The 15535-nt window shown below is 45.3% G+C and overlaps 1 protein-coding gene across 1 annotated transcript in view; it reads left to right on the top strand.

Annotated features, from left to right (window-relative positions):
• Positions 1-15535, top strand: part of LOC117876517 (NACHT, LRR and PYD domains-containing protein 3-like) — a 116210-nt gene that overhangs the window by 73849 nt on the left and 26826 nt on the right. Inside the window, exons 10-12 of the mRNA XM_034768780.1 lie at positions 7677-7847; positions 8211-8381; positions 14854-15024. Coding sequence (XP_034624671.1) covers positions 7677-7847; positions 8211-8381; positions 14854-15024 — 513 coding nt within the window. The remainder of the gene's footprint in view (positions 1-7676; positions 7848-8210; positions 8382-14853; positions 15025-15535) is intronic.

Genomic DNA, 15535 nt, shown 5'->3' with positions numbered 1-15535 from the left:
CTACTTTCTGAGTGGGGTATTTTCAGGCTGAACAGTTCCCTGCCATTACTGTGTTATTCCCAGCAAACAACAATCTGCCTAAGCAGGCCTGCTCCGCTCCTCTCCTCAGAGACCGTACACAATGTAATTGCCCAGTTATAAGTTACCATAAAGTTCTTTCTAAGCAAGCATATTTTATTCTGAAGGTAAAAGCACTACAGAGAAAACATATTACAAATAATTCAAGAACCAATATCCATACTATTAAGTGTAACAGAGATCACCCCTCCAACATGGGCTCTGGCAGGAGCAGTCCTTCAAAACCCCACCCAGGGGTTTTCCTGTGCTTTCAAGTTTCTCACACCCTTTGCTCAGAACAAGAATTCAGTCTTATGGGCCTCACTAGGCCAAGTCCTTCCAACCTTCCCTAAGGATTGAGACCCTCCATGGACCAGAGGTCCTATCCATTTTCTGGATCAGGAAGAAGGCCCTGAGTCAGTTTAAACACAAGTTATTTATCCCAACGTCCTTTCTTTGTCTGTAGGTCCCTGGAGAATCCAGTTTGAACTAGTAATCCAAACCTTTCCAGGAGATGGCTTCAAACAGCTTCTGACCGGAGAAATTACATTAGCATACCCCACCCTCCTACCAAAGTTACATGCAATCTCATAGTATCATAGAATCATAGGACTGGAAGGACCTCGAGAGGTCTTCTAGTCCAGTCCCCTGCACTCATGGCAGGACTAGTATTATCTAGACCATCCCTGACAGGTGATTTTCTTCACTGCTTTTACCTTGCCAAAAGAAGTTGTAATTGGCCTCTTGGACAGAACCAGCATCTGCAAGTTTTTTTTCCTGAAGTGCTGCAATGTCAACACTGAGTTTGCACAGCTCACGGTCTATCAAAGTTAACTTCCATATGCTGCTTGTGTATTGTAGGTCATCATCCTCTGTCAATCCCGAACACATGGTCCTGACATTCCAGCTTCAAACTGGAAAGTTCTGGGTTTCTCACCTTTTCAGGTGCAAGGTTTCCATCTGCCTTTCAACTTTTGGTCTAGCCCCACACACCCCATGAGGCAGACAGACCATGGCGGGTCAGCTGCCCGGCTTCCTGGCAGACGGCGGCTGACTAATGGAATGCAGTGATTCCTCCTACCATTGAAGGTGATCCATGGCACCCTCCTCTAACCTTAACAAAGACAAATGCAAAGTGCTCCACTTAGGAAGGAAAAATCAGTTTCACACATACAGAATGGGAAGAGACTGTCTAGGAAGGAGTACAGCAGAAAGGAATCTAGGGGTTATAGTGGACCACAAGCTAAATATGGGTCAGCAGTGTAACACTGTTGCAAAAAAAGCAAACAAGATTCTGGGATGTATTAACAGGTGTGTTGTGAGCAAGACACGAGAAGTCATTCTTCCGCTCTACTCTGCGCTGGTTAGGCCTCAACTGGAGTATTGTGTCCAGTTCTGGGCACCGCATTTCAAGAAAGATGTGGAGAAATTGGAGAGGGTCCAGAGAAGAGCAACAAGAATGATGAAAGGTCTTGAGAACATGACCTATGAAGGAAGGCTGAAAGAATTGGGTTTGTTTAGTTTGGAAAAGAGAAGACTGAGAGGGGACATGATACCAGTTTTCAGGTATCTAAAAGGGTGTCATAAGGAGGAGGGAGAAAACTTGTTCATCTTAGCCTCTAAGGATAGAACAAAAAGCAATGGGCTTAAACTGCAGCAAGGGAGGTTTAGGTGGGACATTAGGGAAAAGTTCCTAACAGTCAGTGTCCTAAACACTGGAATAAATTGCCTAGGGAGGTTGTGGAATCTCCATCTCTGGAGATATTTAAGAGTAGGTTAGATAAATATCTATCAGGGATGGTCTAGACAGTATTTGGTCCTGCCATGAGGGCAGGGGACTGGACTTGATGACCTCTCGAGGTCCCTTCCAGTCCTAGAATCTATGAATCTATGCCAGTCAAGTGAGAGCTTATAACCCATAACTGCCACCTGTGTTGTATCCATGTTGCCATCAAGGATGGAGTTTCCTCTCCATGTGATGTGACTGCAATAGCCTGGGCAGTTGATATGGAGGTGCTGCTTTGCCCATGTGTCAGCGTTCCCTTCTTGACATCACTGGTTTGGACTAAAGGAAGGATGGGAGTCGATACATTTGGAACCAGGTACGCTGAAGGAGTTGCGAGTGCAGAGGAGATCATCTGCACAGTGTCGGTTTTGCTGTGAGAAACAAGTGGGTAAAGCTCCTAGAATCACCCACTGGGAAGTCTGAGCATACCATTTCACTTAAACTTCAGACAACCATTGGTTCTATGAACATCATTAGTGCCTATGCGCCAACCCTCAAATCTAGCCCCGAAGAGAAGCATACATATTACAACTCTTTGCATCAAGTCATCGAAAGAATGCCATCAACTGAGCAACTTTTCCTCCTTGGTGACTTCAGTTCAAGAGTCGGTGCAGACAACAACTTATGGCCAGATTGCCTAGGACATTTTGGCATTGGCAAGATGAATGAGACTGGCCAACGATTTCTTGAATTCTGCGCCCAAAACCAAATGTGCATTACCATATTTTACAGGAAAAGATCACCACACCAATTAGACCAGGGGTTCTCAACCTGTGGGTCACGAGGTTACTACTTGGGGGGTCGCAAGCTGTCAACCTCCACCCCAAACCCCGCTTTGATTCCAGCATTTATAATGGTGTTAAATATATTAAAAAGTGTTTTTAATTTGTATGGGGATCACACTCCAAGGCTCACTGTGTGAAAAAGGTCACCAGGACAAAAGTTTGAGAACCACTGAATTAGACCTTGTTATCATCAGGAGAAAAGACCTACCCTTAGTGCAGAACACTCTCACGTTTCACAGTGCTGATAGTGACACTGACCACTCCTTGATTATTAGCAAAGTGAAGATTTCAGCCAAGAAACTACATAGAGCAAAACCTAGGAGCAAGCCCAAAATCAATGCTATTAAGAATGAAAACCAGAGGAAATGCCCAGACTTTGTGAAGGCTTTTGAACGTAGTATGCATGGGAAGTCATTACCAGAGAAAGCAGAGGAATTTTAGGAAGATTTAAGAACAACAATCCATGAAACTGCTTTAGCTACATTTGGGGGAAAGGTTTCAGAGTAGCAGCCGTGTTAGTCTGTATCCGCAAAAAGAACAGGAGTACTTGGGGCACCTTAGAGACTAACAAATTTATTAGAGCATAAGCTTTCGAAGTGGGCTGTAGTCCACGAAAGCTTATGCTCTAATAAATTTGTTAGTCTCTAAGGTGCCACAAGTACTCCTGTTCTTTTATTTGGGGGAAAGAGACCATCAAAAAAGGACTGGTTTGAAGAAAATGAAGTGGAACTATTACTTCTCAGCAACATTAAGACCACAGCCTAGCTGGAACACAACAAGAAGCCAACAGAGAGCACAGAAGTGAGACTTCGACATGCAAAAACCGAGTTACAACGAGGAAGCAGATGTTGTGCAAATCATTACTGGATCAATCTCTGTAAAGAGCTACAGACAGCCTCAGACACAGGAAACCTCAAAGTCATGTATGATGGCCTGATGAAAGCTCTAGTCCCACTGTCAACAAGATTGCCCCTCTCAAATCGCACAGCAGTGAAATTATTACAGGTAAAAGCAAACAGTTGTCTCATTGGGTTGAACACTATTCAGAGCTATACGCACAAGAAAGAAACATCACCAGTGAATCACTGGACCAAATACCAACTCTACAGGTCATGCCAGAGCTAGACGTGGAGCCCACTGTAGAAGAACTAAGAAAGGCCATTGATTTGCTATCAAGTGGCAAGGCTCCTGGAAAAGATGGCATCCCAGAGGAAATCCTATTACATATCTTCATCAGCTGCTACTTAAGTGCTGGAAAGAGGGTGAGGTACCACAAAAGGTGCGTGATGCAAACATCATCACTTTGTATAAAAATAAAGGCAAAAAGGGCAACTGCAACAATTACAGGGGTATCTCGCTACTAAGTGTAGCAGGAAAAGCTTTTGCAAGTCATCTTAGTGCGCCTACAACAGCTGGCGAATTGTGTCTATCCTGAATCACAGTGTGGATTCAGGACTAGAAGATCAATTATAGACATGATATTTTCTCTGTGTTAACTCCAAGAAAAGTGCAGAGAGCAAAACTGACCATTGTACATTGCCTTTGTGGACCTAACCAAAGCATTCAACACGGTCAGCAGAACAGGTCTATTTACAATACTAGAAAAGATAGGATGCCCACCAACCCTGTTAAGTCTTATATGTTCATTCCACAACAACATGAGAGCAATGGTCCAGTTTGAGATGAAATGTGGAGTGAATCAAGGATGTTTTCTTGCCCCTACAGTCTTTGGAATCTTCTCGGTACTCTTGAAATGTATCTCCATACAAGATTGGATGGGAAACTCTTCAACCTGTCCCAACTTAAGTCAAAGACCAAAGTCAAAAAGGTGTTAGTCAGGGAACTTCTATTCGCGATGATGCGGCCCTCATAGCCCACAATGAAGAGCTACTACAAGAACTCATGGACTGCCTTTCAAGTGCCTGTCAGGCATTTGCTCTCACCATCAGCATTAAGAAAGTGGTTGTATTAGGCCAGGGTGTTCCACAAGATCTTTCAATTACCTTAAATGCAAACCAGCTAGAAATAATCCAAAAGTTCAGCTATTTAGGTTCTACAGTGACCACCAACCTCTCACTGGATGAGAACTAAATATTCACATTGAAAAGGCTGCCATCACCTGTAGCAGACTAACTAAAAGTGCATGGAACAACTCAAAACTTACCATCAAGGCCACAATGCTAGTGAACCAAGCTTGCGTCCTCAGCACTCTCATGTATGGTGGGGAAACCTGGACAACTTGTGCTCATCAGGAGAAATGATTAAACAGTTTCCATCTACATTGTTTACACCGCATACTCAACACCAAATGGCAAGATAAAGTTACCAATGCAGAGGTTCTTCAAAGGGCAAATTTACCAAGTGTGACATCCCTGCCTAAGCAAAGATGACCACACTGGCTGGGTCATCTGAGTAGGTTGGAAGATAGATGCATACCAAGGACATGCTATATGGGGAGCTATCAGAGGGAACAAGAACAACAGGATGTCCCAAGCTTCGCTATAAAGATACATGCAAGCGACCCATGAAGGAATTTTGAATTGATCCTGACCAATGGGAAATTTTGGCAGGTGATTGTATCAAGTGGCGCCATCATCTCCATCAGTGTATCACGGTCCATGACAGAAGCTGTCTCCTACAGCTTGAAGAGAAAAGAGCCTGTAGGAAGCAAGCGGTTCCCAACCAAGATACATACATTTGCAATAACTGCCAAAGATCATGCAAATCTCGGATTGGACTATTCAGTCACATGAGACATTGCAAACCATCTATATTATAGGGTGCATTTCCCACCATCTCTCGTAGACAAAAGGATGACAACATCTGATAAGTGTTTGTCTAACCTGCTCTTAAAATATCCAATAACAGATTCCACAACCTCCCTAGGCAATTTATTCCATAAGAACGTAAGAATATAAGAAAGGCCATACTGGGTCAGACCAAAGGTCCATCTAGCCCAGTATCCTGTCTACCGACAGTGGCCAATGCCAGGTGCCCCAGAGGGAGTGAACCTAACAGGCAATGATCAAGTGATCTCTCTCCTGCCATCCATCTCCACCTTCTGACAGACAGAGGCTAGGGACACCATTCCTTACCTGTCCTGGCTAATAGCCATTAATGGACTTAACCACCATGAATTTATCCAGTACTCTTTTAAACTCTGTTATAGTCCTAGCCTTCACAACCTCCTCAGGTAAGGAGTTCCACAAGTTGACTGTGCGCTGCGTGAAGAAGAACTTCCTTTTATTTGTTTTAAACCTGCTGCCTATTAATTTCATTTGATGATCCCTAGTTCTTGTATTATGGGAATAAGTAAATAACTTTTCCTTATCCACTTTCTCCACATCACTCATGAGTTTATATACCTCTATCATATCCCCCCTTAGTCTCCTCTTTTCCAAGCTGAAGAATCCTATCCTCTTTAATCTCTCCTCATATGGGACCCGTTCCAAACCCTTAATCATTTTAGTTGCCCTTTTCTGAACCTTTTCTAGTGCCAGTATATCTTTTTTGAGATGAGGAGACCACATCTGTACGCAGTATTCGAGATGAGGGCGTACCATCGATTTATATAAGGGCAATAATATATTCTCAGTCTTATTCTCTATCCCCTTTTTAATGATTCCTAACATATTGTTTGCTTTTTTGACCGCCTCTGCACACTGCAAGGACATTTTCAGAGAACTATCCACGATGACTCCAAGATCTTTTTCCTGACTTGTTGTACCTAAATTAGCCCCCATCATATTGTATGTATAGTTGGGGTTATTTTTTCCAATGTGCATTACTTTACATTTATCCACATTAAATTTCATTTGCATTTTGTTGCCCAGTCACTTAGTTTTGTGAGACCTTTTTGAAGTTCTTCACAGTCTGCTTTGGTCTTAACTATCTTTAGCAGTTTAGTGTCATCTGCAAACTTTGCCACCTCACTGTTTACCCCTTTCTCCAGATCATTTATGAATAAGTTGAATAGGATTGGTCCGAGGACTGAACCTTGGGGAACACCACTAGTTACCCCTCTCCAGTCTGAGAATTTACCATTAATTCCTACCCTTTGTTCCCTGTCTTTTAATCAGTTCTCAATCCATGAAAGGACCTTCCCTTTTATCCCATGGCAGCTTAATTTACACAAGAGCCTTTGATGAGGGACCTTGTCAAAGGCTTTCTGGAAATCTAAGTACACTATGTCCACTGGATCCCCCTTGTCCACATGTTTGTTGACCCCTTCAAAGAATTCTAATAGATTAGTAAGACACGATTTCCCTTTACAGAAACCATGTTGACTATTGCTCAACAGTTTATGTTTTTCTATGTGTCGGCCAATTTTATTCTTAACTATTGTTTCGACTAATTTACCTGGTACAGACGTTAGACTTACCGGTCTGTAATTGCCGGGATCACCTCTAGAGCCCTTTTTAAATATTGGCGTTACATTAGCTAACTTCCAGTCATTGTCATTCCAGTGCTTAACTAGCCTGACAGTAAGTTTTTGTTAATGTCCAACCTTAGCTGTCCTTGCTGCAGTTTAAGCCTATTGTTTCTTGTCCTATGCTCAGAGGTTAAGGAGAACAATTTTTCTCCCTCATCCTTGTAACAACTTTTTATGTACTTGAAAACTGTTATCATGTCCCCCTTGGTCTTCTCTTCTCCAGACTAAACAAACCCAATTTTTTCAGTCTTCCCTCATAGGTCATGTTTTGTAGACCTTTGATCACTTTTGTTGCTCTTCTCTGGACTTTCTCCAATTTGTCCACAAACTTCTTGAAATGTGGCACCCAGAACTGGACTCAGTTCTCCAGTTGAGGCCTTATCAGTGTGGAGTAGAGTGGAAGAATTACTTCTTACAACACTTCTGCTAATACATCCCAGAAAGATGTTTGCTTTCTTTGCAACAGCGTTACACTGTTGACTCCTATTTAGCTTGTGATCCACAGACTCTGATTGGTCAGGCACAGGGGCCAGTGGGCAGAGCCACCTGTCAGAATAACTTTGACAAGCCACATTCACACCATGATCCCCTTTCTCTGCCTTTCTCTCTTCTGCAGCTTGTCGGGGTGCGGTGTCACAGCTGCTGGCTGTGGGGATCTTGCCGCTGTTCTCAGGATAAGCCAGTGCCTAACAGAGCTGCAGCTCAGTAATCCTGAACTTGGAGATTCTGGAGTGCGGCTGCTGTGTGCGGGACTGAAACATCCAAACTGCAAATTACAGAGACTGGTGTAAGTAACATTTGTCCTCCTTTATGCATTTACGGGTGTCCTTTATGTAAAGTGCTCGACAGGGTGCGTAGCTGGTGTCTGCTCTCTGCAGTTACAAGGAGAATCTGAAAATCAAGTGTCTCTCCAGCACTTGCAGGAAGAACTCACTATTTGTGCCCAGCCTGCTGGGTTTGGAAATGTAAGTATAGCTGGGCCCACTGGACAAGGGGTGGGGCTTGGGAAAGAGTCTGTAGCAGGACTTGTGGCTCATTCTTAATGCTGATTGGTGAGGCAGAGGGACTGGTGGGCAGGGTCACCTGTTAGAAAAGCTGAAGATCCCCATTCACACCATGATACCCTTCCCTGCATTTCTGTCTTCTGCAGCTTGCAGGGGTGCGGTGTCACAGATGCTGGCTGTGGGGATCTTGCCGCTGTTCTCAGAACCAGCCAGAGCCTGACAAAGCTGCAGCTAGGTAATAATGATCTGGGAGATTCCGGAGTGTGGCTGCTGTGTGAGGGACTGAAACATCCAAACTGCAAATTAGAGAGTCTGCGGTAAGTAACATTTGGCCTCCTTTATGACTTTATGGGTGTCCTTTGAAGTGTTCACCAGGGTGTGTAACTGGTCTCTGTTCTCTGCAGTTGCAGGGAGAATCTGAAAATCAAGTGTCTCTCCAGCACTTGTAGGAAGGATTCACTATATGCCCCCAGCCTGCCAGGTGTGGAAATGGGAGTATAGCGGGGCTCACCCAAGAAAACTAATTCCCCAGCCCCTTGGTATGCATTTACTAAAATACATTCTTACCCTTTAGCTTGCAGCCTACTTTTTAGATCATTTTAAAGACTTTTGACACCTTAACTTTCATATAAAATGAATAAAAACAGAAGAGGCACCAGACCACTAAGGATTCTAATACACCCCATCTGAGCCCCACCCATCGTGGTTCCTGCCTTTGAAGTTCCCAGGGTTGGGGCTGAAGCTGGTGTCTGCTGAGAGACAGCACCAGTTTCATGAAATACAGCCTGCTGGGAATGGGGATGTGTATTTACAGTTACAAACATGGCAGGTGAGAGCAGATGCCAATGCCGGTCTCAGTCTAAAAAATACAAAACCCTTTGGGAAAAAGAGAAGTGGCTCTTCCCTTTTTTATTTCAATACATTTCTGATTGTTTCTTCTTCTGTCAAGGAAGAAGGCCCACCCCATACCTGTGAGAACCTGGGAAACTCTGGGGGCTTGAGGCCAGATTTCCAAAAGAACTCAACACTCAGCAGCCCCCACTATGACAATTCTGCCCAGACTTTCAGAAGACCTGCATCCTGGAAGCTGAGCTCTCCTGAAAATCTGCCCCCAAAGCACCAGCATAATGAAGAGCAAAACCAGCCTCCTTTTGCAGCAGCTGTCCACCATTGGGGTTAATGCCACTAACTTCTAATGTCCACCCCCCATTCTCTCCCAAGAATATCAGACGCACTGACTGGAGGGTTGAGGTGCTTCTGCTGGCATCTATCCTCAGGAGTCCTCAAGCAAGGCCTCAAAGCTCCGCCTGGCAGTATACAGATGGATAGGACTCATCTCAGGGCTTGTTGTTTTCTTTTTATTCCCACTATCAGTAATGTTTAGCCTCGTATTTCTCTCTTGATGATGAGCAGGTGCCACTCCCCATTACACACCCTTCAGAGAAGAGGAAATACCAGCCGCACTCGGAGATCCCCTGGGTCAGTGATTTCCCTTCTCATAGCAACCACCACCACATGCACTTTCCTTTCCTCCCCTTGCTCTAGCAGTCACCACTGGGCTGCACTTCCCCTGCCCAGTGCAACTGCAGCTTCCTGTCCCCTCCTGAGGAGCGAGACCTACAGCTCACTGGTTCCTCACTGCAATAGATGACAGGAGATGCAGCAGTTCCTGGATCCTTCAGTGGTAATCAGTGATGGATAATTCCTCTCCCCATCCCACAGACCTGCAGAGAGTCTAAAAGTGATGGTGGTTCCTCTCCTTTGTGATCACTGCCCCTTCCGTCCTTCATATTGTGTAGCAAGGTGGGGGATGAGTAATTTACTGTTGGTGGCATGGGAAATGGGGAGGGAAGACACACAGCTGAAGGGTTTCTGCTTCACTGCTGTGTGGCGCTTACAGATCTGCTGTGCGATCTACTATCCCATGAAATAGTCTCCACATAGAACTGATGGAAGCTCCATCACTTGGAACATCCTAATTCTCTACTAGACAACTAAGAGGAAAACATGTTGTAGAGAGCAATCTTGCACTGGCTGGGGGAGGTACTAGGTCAACTAATAGGGGTGGCATGTAAGCCTGGTGCGGTGCCCCTTCCTATCCCTTTTCCTTGTGTTGTGGCTGTAATGTGCTGCAGAGAAGGGGTTCTCTGTAGAAAGTGGAAGTGACAGCTCACTCCCCACCATCACCCACCAACCCCTGATTTACAACAGCCACAAAAAGACGTATGAGGCCTGCGAATCACCGACCAGGCAAGTTGCTGGTTATGAGGAGCGTGGTGATGTACTACCCAAAGGTTAATTTTAGATAGGAATTGGCAGAAAAAGGCGTGTGTGAATGTGTGGGGGTGTACTTTCAGAAAGGTCTGTATCGCATAGCAAGACTGTGTGGGAGGAGGGGAGGAGAATGAGAGGAAGGAAAGAAGGATGGAGAAATTGGGATGTATCGTGAGGGGAAGAGAGAGCTCCCACAGAGATCAGAGACCAGGATGGGACATTGACAGATGGGCAGTTTTGCCCAGCCAGGGGCTAGAAGACAGGACTTCTTACAGGTGTGATGTAGGTATAGTGTATTGTTTGTAACACAAAGATGTTTAATTTTGTGAGATGGCGAACTGCATAGTCCTAGGCCCAGCCAAGTGACAAATAATAAGCTGAATTTGGGGAGTTGAGGTAACAACAAAGTCCTGAGCTATCAGAGCACTTGGGATCAGTGCAGCTCCCTTCACGGGGCTAGTCAGCAGACTTCTACCCCTTCCTGCTTTCTTACAACATACAAAAAAGTGAAGATGGTCTTTCTTGTGCTTACCTGAGTTACAGAATAAATTACAAAAGGCAAAAGATCGCCTGAGGGTTGGGACTGTAACAGCCAATCTCTATGGCATTTTTGAGCGGTCCAGATTTTGCAGTCTTCTCCTGGAACAATGGGACCAGCACAGCGAGTTCATGCACATAACTGGCTTGGGGAATAATAGGACATGTAGGAACCAGTTTCTTATTCTGCCACAGATGGAAGGTTCCCATCTCAGGTTATTCTTACAAAAGCACTTGTGACTCCCGTGTACTGTACAAATGGGCCCTGTCTCCTTGTGCAATAGCCAGGGAATAGGTGTCAACCTTTTGCACATTATCCTGTCCAAGGGGGAAGAACAAAACAAAACAGGTATCACCGGTTTATCTTTCTCCTTCCCCAAGGAAGGAGGCACCCATGGCTTGGGCGATTGCCCAAATGCTCCATTTACACCTCAGGATACCCCAGTGTGCACAGCTGCCCAAAACACTGATCCTGGCTTCTCCCCTCTCCTCGAATCTGTACCTTTCTGTAGTGCTGTAAAAACACATTTATATCTTCTGATACTTACCAGCAGGGGCGTCATTCACTATGGGGCAGTTGCTCCTGCCCTCCCACCATCTTTCCATAGGTCTATATGCTTCATTATGTCTTCCACTGCCGCCCTCCCTGACTGTGTACGATATAACTACATATAATGTTCTATAAGGTAACATAGCTTCAACCCCCACCCCCTGAATTTTTCTGAGATGAGGCCCCTGCTAACTAGCCCTGCTGTGTAAGTTCCCACAAGGGCTGCCTCAGACTTTCCACAACACACTAAGGGCTTAGTCATCCTCTTTGATAAAGGGTGGCCTGTGTTTTCAGGGTGTGCCTGATGACAGACGATTGTATGAACTGGAAAAAACAAAGGAAGAGCAAAGCTGTGAGGATGGCTTTTTTTTTTAATTGTGTCCTCCAGGCTAATAACCTCTGGACAATTTAAGAATGTCTTTTAAGATAAAAATCCATTGATTTTGCTCTATGCGCACTGGAGTAGGGTAGTTTTGATTATAGCTGTCAAGAAGTGAATCCACATCCAAAATGGTAATATGCTCATCAAGACTACCATGTGGATCTCCATACCAGCAATATAGTCTTAATTATTACCCTCAAATTTAGCCCTTTTTCCCCTGCCATCACCCTGTAAATCTCTCACTCTGTTATGTGCACACATTCTAGGGCACCCATCTTTACCCTTCTGTGGGCTCAAGCCATAATTTAGTTAATGTAGGTACCCCACCCTTTCTTGTCCTGGGCTCAGGGTATAAGGCACCCAACTTTACCCCTCCAGGGGTTCTGGGCTCTACTCCTCCGTGGGCTCAGGGTATAACACCCATTCCTTGTGGACTCAGGGTTCTATGGGTCTGTGGGGTCTTTTCCCAGTGAAAGAGCCTTACACAGTAATATTCTTAACCTCCATTTATTAGCAGTTACGAAAACAGAATGCATGCACTAAGCATACAATGCTCACCACTCCCAATAAGGCAGACGAACTTTTCCTGATGGCCAGTCAAGATCAGGTCACCCGGGGACTCCAGCTTCTGCACAGTGTGATTGGCAGGATGTTGAGGTCTGGCAGCTCTGATCTTGGGGCTGTGTCCTGGAGTTAGGTTCCAAAGAACTTCCTTTTGGACCCGAGTTTATATAGTTAAACTTGAGTTCTGCCTTGCTATACTTTAACCAATCATTTTAAACTAAAGTGCTACAAAACAGCATTTTTCACTGATCCTAGCCCATTATGAAACAATTCTTTAACCAATCATGCCCCACCACCTTAATTGATTTAAATCTTCAAAATTAGTTATGCAACAGACAGAAACAATCAAAGAATCAGACAGAGACCATACAGATAAACAATAGAGAAGTAGGGACCATAAAGACAAAACAATAAAGAAGTATAGATTTTACAGAACAGTTGATAAGTGATTTCTTGCCAGGCAGAATGCTATCAAACAAAGGTTTCTTTAAACATCTTTATCTGGTGATGATGAATACTATTAAGACAGGGGCGACTTTTTAACAGCCTGATATTTCATTGTTTTAATGTAATTGTGAAGATGTGACTTTCTGCTTTTAGCTCATAGCTGCTTCTGTCCTAGTGTGGCTGCAGAAAAGAGCTTCAGCCCTTACAACTCCATCTTCTTCTTTTTTCTCCTCCTTTTCCCTGCTCCCCAGAGACTTCCTCCATACTTCATTAATTCTTTCTCTCTTGCCCCCTCTATCTTTATTAATTCTCCTCTGCCCCCCATATTACTTTCCAGGGATGTTCCCTAGTTCCTTTACGGTCTTTCCCCACTTCCAGTGCTCTTCCTTGGAGGTCTCTCTTCCCTGCACCATAGTGAGTATGTCCTTACCCCGCCTTAGCCTTATCTCTTCCATCAAAGATATCATGGTGGGGGGGGGGGGAATGTTCTTTCCTTACTCTGGTTACTACCCCTGGGTGGCAGAGGGGGTCTCCTTTTAATCCCAGTTGAGGTCCATTACCCTCACATGTCCCCCTCACACTTTAGGGTCTCTTTCCCCTCACTTTCTCAGGTGTCTTCTCTCTATTTTTTGTTTTGTTTTTTAACCTTTAAATCGTGTGGGATTATTCTCTTCTGCTTCAACTTGAATGTCCTCTTCTCTTCACCCTCCCCCAAAATTTATCCCCTCAGATTCTTGGGATTTTTTTCTCACCCTGTTCAACCCAATCCTAGATTCTCTCCCTCATTGCCAGCTCCTCTCTTCCTGCCTCCAAAATATCTTGGGGACTGTACTAACCCTGATAGCACCTAGGGGCTCCCCAAGGCACGGGGGCTTCTCTCCCTTGTACAAATTCAGTGGCTTTTTTTCTTCCCCAAATATTGAGGTTCCCCTCCCCATTTGGCAGAGTAACAATATTTTTAAGACAAATGAGGTGATGAAGGAGGCCATGCAGGTGACAGTTCTGGTGGGAGGGGTATCTTGATGTGTGTAAAATTTAGCATCTGTTGGGAATGGGGAGGGCTCATGCTTGGGAGTGCAAGGGGCTCTCTGTGAGGCCTTGAAGGAGAGCAAAGACAGCCATGCTAGGGGGTGGTCCCTGAGGTGCATATGGTCATAGCCAGCCGGCTGCCATGGTTACCCATACAGCTGGCTGGGAGCTCCATCAGGAGTCCAGGCTCTGCAAGGGGGTTACAGAAACCAGCAGAACTGCTGCTTTTATAACCCCATCAGAGACTCTGGAACAGGCCCTGCCAACAGGGTCACACAGTTGCCCTCCTTTCAGGGGCTGTTCCCTACCTAGGCCTGGGAAACCCCTGCTATTGGGATATTCTTCTCTTTGTCTCTCCCCCACTTTCATCCCTGGTCTCAGAGGAAGGTGGGTGTAATACAGCTAGTGCTCACCTCATCAGGCCTGACTGTCAGAGCTGGGGGCAGAGACAGGAGACGGCTGCATCCTGTAGTGGAGCAGCAGAGCTAGTGCCAGGGGTGTGGAGGAGCAGGATCTCCCCTGCTCTGAGCCTGGCCCAGCTGCCTGGGGAGGGGGCTCCCCTACAACCTCCCTGCAGCAATGGGCCTGCTCTGATTGGGTCGCACCATCCTGGGGCACATCAGTGCCAAGCTCAACCTGAGTGGTCGAGAGCTGAGTGGGCAGAACCTAAAGGGCCACTTTTTACCCTTTCTGAATTCTGGTTGGTCGGTAGAGAGGGCGAGGGGGCGGTGCTTAGGAATTGGTCAATGGCAGAGGTTTGCGATGTCTAGGCCATTCTCACTGTTGATTGGTGAAGGGTATATGGCAATGGTTGGGGTTTAGACAGGAAGTCCCACCCACTGCTTGTTTCTCACTGGACAAGGGGTGGGGCTTGGGACAGAGTCTATAGCAGGGCTTCTGACTTGTTCTGATTGGTGAGGCAGAGGGGTTGATGGGTGGGTCAGAAGAGCTGTCACAAGCCCGTTCACACGATGATCCCCATTCTCTCCCTTTCTCTCTCCTGCAGCTTGTGGAAGTGCGGTGTCACTGACACTGGCTCTGGGGATCTTGCTGCTGTTCTCAGAATCAGCCAGTACCTGACAACGCTGGAGCTGGGTTATAATTATCTGGGAGTTTCTGGAGTGCGGCTGCTGTGTAAGGGACTGAAACATCCAAACTGCAAATTAGAGAGTCTGCGGTAAGTAACATTTAGCCTCCTTTATGCATTTACGGGTGTCCTTTATGTAAAGTGCTCAACAGGGCACGTAGCTAGTCTCTGCTCTCTGCAGTTACAAGGAGAATCTGAAAATCAAGTGTCTCTCCAGCACTTGCATGAAGGACTCACAATATGTGCCAAGCCTGACGTGTTTGGGAATGTAAATCTAGCTGGGCCCACCCAAGACAACTAATTCCACAGCCCCTTCGTATAAGTTTTAAAACCAACTTTTAATTAAAATGCATTTACTAAAATGCACTCTGACCCTTTAGCTTGCAACCTACTTTTTAAGTCATTTTAATGACTTTTGACATTTTAATTCTCATATAAAATGAATGAAAACAAAAGAGGCTCCAGGACACTGAGGATTCTAATCCACCCCATCTGAGCCCCATCCATCGTGGCCCCTGCCTTTGAGGTTTCCAGGGCTGGGGCTGACGCTAGTGTCTGCTCAGAAACAGCACCAATTTCATGAAATATCCTTTGAAGTGCA

Source organism: Trachemys scripta, chromosome 4 (genome assembly GCF_013100865.1).
Source record: "Trachemys scripta elegans isolate TJP31775 chromosome 4, CAS_Tse_1.0, whole genome shotgun sequence".
NCBI lineage: Eukaryota > Metazoa > Chordata > Testudines > Emydidae > Trachemys > Trachemys scripta.
This window is presented reverse-complemented; position numbering and strand designations above follow the sequence as displayed.